This window comes from Mustelus asterias, unplaced genomic scaffold (genome assembly GCF_964213995.1).
Source record: "Mustelus asterias unplaced genomic scaffold, sMusAst1.hap1.1 HAP1_SCAFFOLD_4934, whole genome shotgun sequence".
Lineage (NCBI taxonomy): Eukaryota > Metazoa > Chordata > Chondrichthyes > Carcharhiniformes > Triakidae > Mustelus > Mustelus asterias.
Window position 1 is genome coordinate 1,107 of NW_027594877.1, and position 9,993 is coordinate 11,099.

The 9,993-nt window shown below is 47.9% G+C and overlaps 1 protein-coding gene across 1 annotated transcript; it reads left to right on the forward strand.

Moving 5' to 3' along the window:
- Window positions 1–307: 307 nt before the first annotated feature.
- Window positions 308–8,904, forward strand: LOC144491291 (keratin, type II cytoskeletal 8-like; the record flags this gene model as incomplete). Its single annotated transcript, XM_078208966.1, has 6 exons — window positions 308–403; window positions 1,099–1,263; window positions 2,469–2,594; window positions 3,570–3,790; window positions 6,228–6,319; window positions 8,505–8,904. Coding segments are annotated over 6 exons (705 nt in total), but the record flags the coding sequence as incomplete, so codon positions are not given.
- Between the last annotated feature and the right edge of the window lie 1,089 nt (window positions 8,905–9,993).

Consider the following 9,993-nt stretch of genomic DNA (forward strand, 5'->3'; position numbering starts at 1 on the left):
AAGAGGACTGGGGTCTGGATTGATTCAGATGGGTGGGTTCTGGCAGGATACGGGTGGGTTCTGGCAGGATACGGGTGGGTTCTGGATGGTATAGGTGGGGTCCTGGGTGGATAGAGGTGGTGTCTGGGTGGGTTCTGGGTGCAGTGCTGAAGGGAGGCAGCTTATGATTTATATTCAGACAGCGGGAGAGGCCCAAGTAACTGAATGACCTGTGCAGAGTTCAGACATCCTGATATCAGATTCAAGTTCAAAACAATGCTTCAGCTAAAGTCTCTGATGTTTTTTTGGTCCCAAATGATTTTACCAGGAAGTGGATGATGCCTATTTCCAAAAGGTGGAACTGGAATCAAAGCTGGAATACCTGACCAATCTCATCGAGTTCCTGAAACTTCTTTACGCAGAGGTACCTTCATCACACATTTAATCTGCTCGTCTGTGCGGGCGCACACACTGAGGCAATCCCTCTCACCCAACCAGATATGGAGAATGTTTTTACAGAGTTGTTGAGATCAGGAGTGCACTGCCTGAAAGGGCCATGGAAACAGATATCTAACCCCATGCTGTATCTGTCCTGCGAATGTTTGATGGGGACAGTGTAGAGCGAGCATTACTCTGTATCTAACCCCGTGCTTTACCTGTCCTGGGAGTGTTTGATGGGGACAGTGTAGAGGGAGCTTTACTCTGTATCTAACCCTGTGCTTTACCTGTCCTGGGAGTGTTTGATGGGGAGAGTGTAGAGGGAGCTTTACTGTGTGTCTAACCCCATGCTGTACCTGTCCTAAGACTGTTTGATAGGGGACAATGTAGAGGGAGCTTTACTCTGTATCTAACCCCGGGCTGTACCTGTCCTGGGAGTATTTGATGGGGAGAGTGTAGAGGGAGCTTTACTGTGTATCTAACCCCGTGCTGTACCTGTCCTGGGAGTGTTTGATGGGGACAGTGTAGAGGGAGCTTTACTCTGTATCTAACCCCGTGCTGTACCTGTCCTGGGAGTATTTGATGGGGAGAGTGTAGAGGTAGCTTTGGTCTCCCAGTCGGGTAACAGTGTAAAATTAACTGCTGTGAATCTGACGGGCTATGTGTGATGTGCGGTTACAGGAAATCCAGGAGCTTCAGTCACAGATTCAGAGCACTGCCGTTACTCTGAAAGTCAACAATGGCCGGCGACTGGACATGAAACAAATGATTGATGATATAAAAAAGCAGCACGCTGAGGTTGCTGCCCGGAACAAGGCTGAAGCAGAGACTTGGTATCAGAATAAGGTATAAGAATGTAAGAATATATGAACTAGGAGCAGGAGTAGGCCATCTGGCCCCTCAAGCCTGCTCCGCCATTCAATAAGATCATGGCTGAACTTTTTGTGGACTCGGCTCCACTTACCCGCCTGCTCACCAGAACCCTTAATTACTTTACTGTTCAAAAATGTATCTATCCTTGCCTTAAAAACATTCAATGAGGTAGCCTCAACTGCTTCACTGGGCAGGGAATTCCACAGATTCACAACCCTTTGTGTGAAGAAGTTCCTCCTCAACTCAGTCCTAAATCTGCTTCCCCTTATTTTGAGGCCATGCCCCCTAGTTCTAGTTTCACCCGCCAGTGGAAACAACTTCCCTGCTTCTATCTTATCTATTCCCTTCATAATCTTATGTGTTTCTATAAGATATCCCCTCATTCTTCTGAATTCCAATGAGTATAGCCCCAGTCTACTCAGTCTCTCCTCATAAGCCAACCCTCTCAACTCCGGAATCAACCTAGTGAATCTCTTCTGCACCCCCTCCAGTGCCAGTATATCCTTTCTCAAGGAAGGTGACCAAAACTGTACACAGTACTCCAGGTGTGGCCTCACCAGCACCTTATACAGCTGCAACATAACCTCGCTGTTTTTAAACTCCATCCCTCTCGCAATGAAGGACAAAATTCCATTTGCTGCCTTAATTACCTGCTGCACCTGCAAACCAACTCCTTGTGATTACCCGCCTTTTGTCTACCTCCTTTTTTAAACAGCGGCGTCACATTTGCCAATTTCCCAATCTGCGGGAATCACCCGAGTCCAGTGAATTTTGGTAAATTACCACTACTGGTATATAGAGTGACCAACACACAATCTCAGTCCCGGCCAGGTAAAACTGGAGAAGAATCTCCTGCTCTCCACTGCCTCTCAACAAGAAGGAATGAATTTCTGTAGCGCCTTTCACAACCTCAGGACATTGCAGTCAATCAATTGTGTTTACTCAGACTCTGAGAATCCTTCACTCTCGCTGGGTTCTCTCACAGCTAATCCTCTTGTCACTCAGTGTCTCTCTATCACTGTTGAACAGGGTTTTAGACAGCTTAGTACGGAGTTGAACAGGGTGTCAGACAGGTCAGATCGGAGTTGAACAGGGTGTCAGACAGGTCAGGTCGGAGATGAACAGGGTGTCAGACAGGTCAGGTCGGAGTAGCTGATATCCGCTCTGCTTCTTCTCAGTTAATGGAGCTCGAGAATGACAAATCCAGCCAGAATGATGAGCTCAGAAACGCAAAGAGCGAGTTAGCTGATCTTAATCGCCACCTGCAGAGGGTGAGATCAGAAATGGACGCCTTGCAAAACCAGGTAAGAATTTGACTCTGGGCAGGGTCGAGAGGTGAGTGAAGCGACACTGTCTGCAGCTCAACTAATAACGTAACATCCCAACCGGACACCCCCATGAGAACTGGCTACAATGGGAGTTAAATATGGAGCAATTCTTTGAATGTACAAATTCTAAATTATTAAATGATATCCAACCCTATCCTGGGAGGGGGGAATTGGACCCCACTTCCCCAGTCTGACCAGACTGAATCCTGGCCGGCAACACATGATTTGCCATCCCAGCCCTCCCACTATTGGTCAATCCTTAGTGTCCTTCCTTCCCACAGCTGATTGGACAGCCAGCAGATTCTACCTCATGTAATTGGATCATCCTTAACAGCCACTTTGAGCCAATCGTCAATCTTTTCAAGAATAAACAAAAAAGTCAATTGAAAATGAGAGAAAGAAAATCTTCTTCTCCTGTTTAAAGATGAGAAAACATATTGCCAGGCAGAGAGTAAAAGAGTGGGTTGGATAAACGAGAGGGAGTGGAATGGCACCGTAGCACAGTGCTTAGCACTGCTGCTTCACAGCGCCAGAGACCTGGATTCGATTCCCGGCTTGGGTCACCGTCTGTGTGGAGTTTGCATGTTCTCCCCGTGTCTGCGTGGGTTTCCTCCGGGTGCTCTGGTTTCCTCCCACAGTCTGAAAGACATGCTGGCTAGGTGCATTGGCCTGAACAGGTGCCGGAGTGTGGCGACTAGGGGAATTTCACAGTAACTTCATTGCAGTGTTAATGTAAGCCTTACTTGTGACTAATAAATATACTTTAACTTTAAACTAATTTGATTGCACAGAGCCAACACATCATGAAGGGCAGAATGGCCTCTCTCTGTGCTGTAAGATTCCTTGACTTTGAATTTGCTCACAGCTGTGTGCGGGAGATTAACTCCTGGAAAGGCCAGGAAACTCCTGGAGAATTGGGAACCCTCTAATGGGCACATTGTTCTCCCACAGCGAGCGTCACTGGAGTCTACCATCGGGGATACTGAAGACCGTGGACAGATGGCCATCAACGAGGCCAAGAAGCGGATCAGCCAATTACAGGACAATATCCGTAAGGCCAAGACGGAGATGGTGGAGCAGATGCGTGAACATCAGGAGCTGCTGAACGCCACAATGGCGCTGAACATGGAGATCGCCACCTACAGGAAGCTGCTGGATGGCGAGGAGGAAAGGTAAGTGCATACCACCAAAAGAAATTGATTGGTTCTAGAATGTTCTTTACCTTCCCCATGGTTAGGTGAGTGGGCAGAAACTTGGCAAATGGAATTCAATGTGGGAAAATGTGAGATTGTTCATTTTGGGATAAAGAATGAGAAGGTGGATTATTATTTAAATGGAGAGAGGCTGCAGAAAGCCGGAGCACAAAGTGACTCGGGAGGGGGGCCTTTGTTCCTGAAACCCAGGAAGCTGGCAGGCAGGTGCAGGAGGTAATAGGAAAGGCAAATGGAATGCTGGCTTTTATTTCAAGGGGCTGGAGTATAAAAGTAAAGCGGTGATGCTGCAACTGTACAAGGTACGAGTGAGGCCACATTTACAATACCGTGCACAGTTATGGTCCGTTTATTTAAGGAAAGATATATTATCATTGGAGGCGGTACAGAGGAGGTTTACTGGATGATCCCGGGTATGGAGGAACTGCCCTATGGGGAAAGATTAAACAGGTTGGGTCTGTCCCCCTTGGAGTTGAGAAGAATGAGAGATGATATGATTGAAACAGATCAGATTCTTAGCGGGTGAGACTGGGTAAATGTCGGGAGGATGTTTCCACTCAGGGGAGAGTGTGGGACCAGAGGACAGAGTCACAGAATAACGGGGGCTCATTTAAGATGGATTTGAGGAAGAATTTCCTCTCTCAGAGAGTGGAGAATCTTTGGAATTCTTTCCCGCAGGAAGCTGTGGGGTTCAAATCCTTGAACGTTTCCAAGCTGAGATTAATAGGTTTGTAACCAGTCGGGGAATTAGAGTTATGGGGATAAGGCAGGAAAGTGGATTTAGTGAGTGTTAGATCAGCCATGGGTTTATTAAACGGTGGAGCAGGCTCAAAGGGCCGAATGGCCTCCTCCTGTTCCTATTTTCTATGTTTTGTGTCTCTGAGAGCTTTACAGCTAGTACAAAGAAAATTACAGCACAAGAACAGGCCCTTCGGCCCTCCAAGCCTGCACTGACCATGTTTGTCGAACTAAAACCCCCTACCCTTCCGGGGACCATATCCCTCTATTCCCATCCTATTCATGTATTTGTCCAAGACGCTCCTTAGAACTCACTCGTATCTGCTTCCACTCCCTCCCCCGGCAACGGGTTCCAGGCACCCACTACCCTCTGTGTAAACAAAACTTGCCTCGTACATCTCCTTTAAACCTTGCCCCTCGCACCTTAAACCTGTGCCCCCGAGTAATTGACTCTTCCACCCTGGGAAAAAGCTTGCTGAAGAACTTGTATTGCTCAAAGTTACTGCAGTTAATGTAGGAATCCTGGCAGCTGGTTTATGCACAGTGAGATTGATAGGCAATGGCATAGTAGTATTGTCACTGGACTAGCAATCCAGATACTCAGGGTAATGTTCTGGGGACCTGGGTTCGAATCCCACCACAGCAGCTGCTGAAATTTGAATTTTATGAAAATCTGGAATTAAGAATCTACTGATGACCATGAAGCCATTGTCGATTGTCGGAAAAACCCATCTGGTTCACTAATGCCCTTTAGGGAAGGAAATCTGCCGTCTTTACCCGGTCTGGCCTACATGTGACTCCAGACCCACAGCAATGTGGTTGACTTTCAACTGCCCTCTGAAATGGCCGAGTGAGACACTCAGTTCAGGGGCAATTAGGGAAGGGCAACAAACGCTGGCCCAGCCCAGTGACAGCCACATCCATAAATTAATTTAAATAAAAAGGTCCCACAAACAACAATGAAGTAATCAGTGAAATTTATTTTCAAAGTCGATGTTGCCCTCTTTTTAGGCCAAACCAAATAAACAAACTCAGATTAAATCAGGACAAAGTAAAAGGGGCAGCTCCCCAAAAAGGAGGGGGAACAGCCCGAACAGAAATCAAAGTGCAAAGGAAACTTACAAACATCAAATTAAAATGTGATTATTAGGGTCAATAATGCACCCCAACCCCTGCGGTGCCCAGCGGGCGCGGAAAGCGTCAACCGCGCCCGTGGACACCGCATGCTCCCTCTCCAGGGACACCTGGCCGCGAACGTAGCCACGGTAGAGGGGCAGACAGTCAGGATGGACGGCCCCCTCGATCGCCCGCTGCCTGGACCGGTAAATGGCGCGTTTCGCCAGGCCCAGGAGCAGGTTCACGAAGAGGTCGCCATCCCGACCCTCCCCTCTCCACACCGGGTGTCCGTAGATCAGGAGCGTGGGACTGAAGTGCAGACAAAACATCAACAAAAGGTTCTTTAGGAAAACATTGAGGGATAGGTATTGTCTGGGACATAATGGACATTCTCCCAATGTACTTTTACTGATACGAGTTGAAGCAATCCCAAAGGGCACTGATCTTCGGCTGCCTGAGCAATAATCTCTGTGCACGAACTAACCCGAGGTGTGTTGTGATGGGCTGAATGGTATTTCATTGTGTATCATTGGTTCCATTGCAGAGATGGAGCTCCGGCCATTGGAACCATAACTCGAGTGGTCAACTCCTCATCCGTCCCAAGCCGAACGCTACAAAGGAGACCATCAAAGTTCGGTAAGAGGAAAATGTTCTACAGCAGTTTTCAAATAAAGGAAAGGGAGCTAAAAGGATTGAAAAGAGGGTGGGGTGGGTTACCAGAACTTGCAGCTGTAATAAGTCTTCGGACAGAAGTCCCTTCACCAAAATCCCTTTATTTACAATTCCAACAGCAGTACACAGAGTGCTCGCAGTCAGCAGTCTACCTTCGGGAGTGCCAGAGGAACTGTCACTCCCAGTTAAATACAAGGAAAAGGCTCCCTGATTGGCCATTAATTGACTCCTTAATCAGGGAGTGATATTCCAATAGGCCGAGCTCTGTGGCCTGATTGAAGTCATTACGGCAGCCAATCAAAACAACTATTGAAAAGATGATAAAAGGGGCAAGGAGAAACTGGAAAAGGTGTAAAAATGCTTTGTTAGAATTGATATTATTGAGAAAGATTAAACAGACTGGAGGTCTTTTCCCTGGAAAAGAGAAGGCTGAGGTGACCTGATAGAAGCTTAAAAATGATGGAGCATTGGATAGGGTTCTGGATGGAGAAAGTAGCCATAAATATGAGTCACTAATAAATCCAGTCAGTAATTCAGGATAAACTTCTTTTCCCAGAGGCTGAGGAGGATGTGGAACTCGCTCCCACAGGGAGTGGTTGAGATGAATAATATCGATACATTGAAGAGGATAAGCCCGAATGAGAGAGAGAAAGGAATAGGAGGGGATGGTGATGTGAGGGGGTGGAAGGAAGACTGAGGTGGTCCATCAACACCACAGAGAACAGCTGGGACAAATAGTCTGCTTCTGTGCTGTAAACTCCCACACAATTCTTAAAACATGTCTGTCCCTTTTCTTTTATCTCCCAAAAGGAGCAGAGATTGAGATATCACTTCTCCCTCGAGGAAAACATTGGCTCCGGGGAAACTGTGAGGAGATCCAGATGGGGGGTGTGGGGGGATAGAACGACAGCTCAATTTACCCAATCCCAGAGTCTGTGCCGGATGGGTTTTGTATCGCACCCAGATCCCTTCCAGCAGACTCGGGGTGTGGGGGGAGGGATTGGGCCGGGGAATGGGGAGAGATTTCTTTTTAATATAACCATTGGAGTTTACAAGAATAAAAGATAACCTTTTTAAATATGGATGATTTGACAGGGTGAATGCTGATAGGTTGTTTCACCTGGTTGGGGAATCTGCACAGTTTCAGAATCGGGGAGGGGGGGTCTCTCATTGAAGGTGGAGGTGAGGAGGAATTTCTTCCCGCTGAGGGTGGTTAATCTGTGGAATTCTCTCTCCCAGAGAGGAGGCAATAGCCTAGTGGTATTATCGCTAGACTATTAATCTAGAAACTCAGCTAATGTTCTGGGGACCTGGGTTCAAATCCCGCCACGGCAAATGGTAGAATTTGATTTCAATCAAAAATATCTGGGATTAAGAATCTACTGATGACCATGAAACCATTGTCGATTGTCAGGAAAACCCATCTGGTTCACTAATGTCCTTTAGGGAAGGAAATCTGCCATCCTTACCCGGTCTGGCCTACATGTGACTCCAGAGCCACAGCAATGTGGTTGACTCTCAACTGCCCCCTGGTGACTAGGGATGGGCAATAAATGCTGGCCCAGCCAGCGACACCCATGTCCCACAAATGAATACAAAATAATCAGATGGCCTTTCACCTTTGGGGCTTAAGCCATTGTCCAATGGAATGGGAAAGTTGCTGCCCACATGACTGTCAGTGTGAAATCAGGTTGGTTAGTGTCAGCCCAGTGACCTTGAGTTAAACTCCAGTTAACGTTTCCTCTCAGACAAGGGGCAGGATTTTCCAGCCACTCCCACCAGCGGAATTTACCAGTCCTGCCGACGGTGACCACCCCCCCGCCCCCCCCCCCTCCCCCACCACCACCCTCCAGCAGTGGAGGGGAAAGCCCCCTGACAGCACCGGGACTGGAAGATCCTGCCAGCAGCCAATGGCGGGCCGCCTCCACCGCCCCAAAACACACCATGGGGCAGTGGGGTGGGGGTGGGCCGGGGGGGGGGGGTGGGGGTGGGCCGGGGGGGGGGGTTGGAGAATCCCGTCCAAGGGATATGAAGGTGAGAGATAAAGAAACAGGTGATTTACCTGCATTTCTGCGAAAAAAAAGCTCCTTTAACCAAACTTCTGGGTTTTTTTTTAAGTGTCTTAAGTTCACTCTGTTACTGCCAACAGTTTGAAAGAGAAGGAGGTCGGAATCCATCCTCTCTGCTGGATCAGACCGTCAGTAACCACAGTGAAAACTCGCCCTCCAGACCATCGATACCAATAACCATCGGATTGAAGAGGAGGCAAGAAACTCCGTTGCTGCAACATCCTTTCAGTAAACCCTAACAAACTGTTTAATGTAACACATGGTTAATCACTCACTAACTTCACTTTTCTTGCCTCTTTTATTTAATCCAACACTGCTCTGTCCTGCCCTCTATCTCGCTAGAACTCAAAAACACCTCATCCCACACTCCCTCTCTCTTCCCCCCCTCATCCCACACTCCCTCTCTCTTCCCCCCTCATCCCACACTACCTTTCTCCCATTCCCCCTGAATCCCACACTCCCTCTCCCTCTTCCCCCTCAATCCCACACTCCCTCTCCCTCTCTCTCCCCCGCCCCCACACCCTCTCTCTCTGGTACTGAAACTGTGATTCACGATTTCAGAGTCACTGCTAAATCATTGTGAAGATGTGGAGATGCCGATGTTGGACTGGGATGAACACAGTAAGAAGTCTCACAACACCAGGTTAAAGTCCAACAGGTTTATTTGGTAGCAAATGCCATAAGCTTACGGAGCACTGCTCCTTCGTCAGATGGAGTGGAAATGTGCTCTCAAACAGGGCACAGACACAGAAATCAAGTTACAGAATACTAATTAGAATGCAAATCTCTACAGCCAGCCAGGTCTTAAAGGTACAGATAATGTGGGTGGAGGGAGCATTCAACACCGGTTAAAGAGATGTGTATTGTCTCCAGACAGAACAGCTAGTGAGATTCTACAAGCCCAGGAGGCAAGCTGTGGGGGTTGCTGATAATGTGACATAAATCCAACATCCCGGTTTAGGCCGTCCTCATGTGTGTGGAACTTGGCCATCAGTTTCTGCTCAGCGACTCTGCGCTGTCGTGTGTCGTGAAGGCTGCCTTGGAGAACGCTTACCTGAAGATTCAGCCTTGGATCTTCAGGTAAGCGTTCTCCAAGGCGGCCTTCACGACACACGACAGCGCAGAGTCGCTGAGCAGAAACTGTTAGCCACGTTCCACACACATGAGGACGGCCTAAACCGGGATGTTGGATTTATGTCACATTATCAGTAACCCCCACAGCTTGCCTCCTGGGCTTGTAGAATCTCACTAGCTGTTCTGTCTGGAGACAATACACATCTCTTTAACCGGTGTTGAATGCTCCCTCCACCCACATTATCTGTACCTTTAAGACCTGGCTGGCTGTAGAGATTTGCATTCTAATTAGTATTCTGTAACTTGATTTCTGTGTCTGTGCACTGTTTGAGAGCAGATATCCACTCCATCTGACGAAGGAGCTGTGCTCCGAAAGCTTATGGTATTTGCTACCAAATAAACCTGTTGGACTTTAACCTGGTGTTGTGAGACTTCTTACTGTGATTACTACATCTCTCCAGGATCTGTTTCCCTATCTGCTCCTCAACAGCCCTG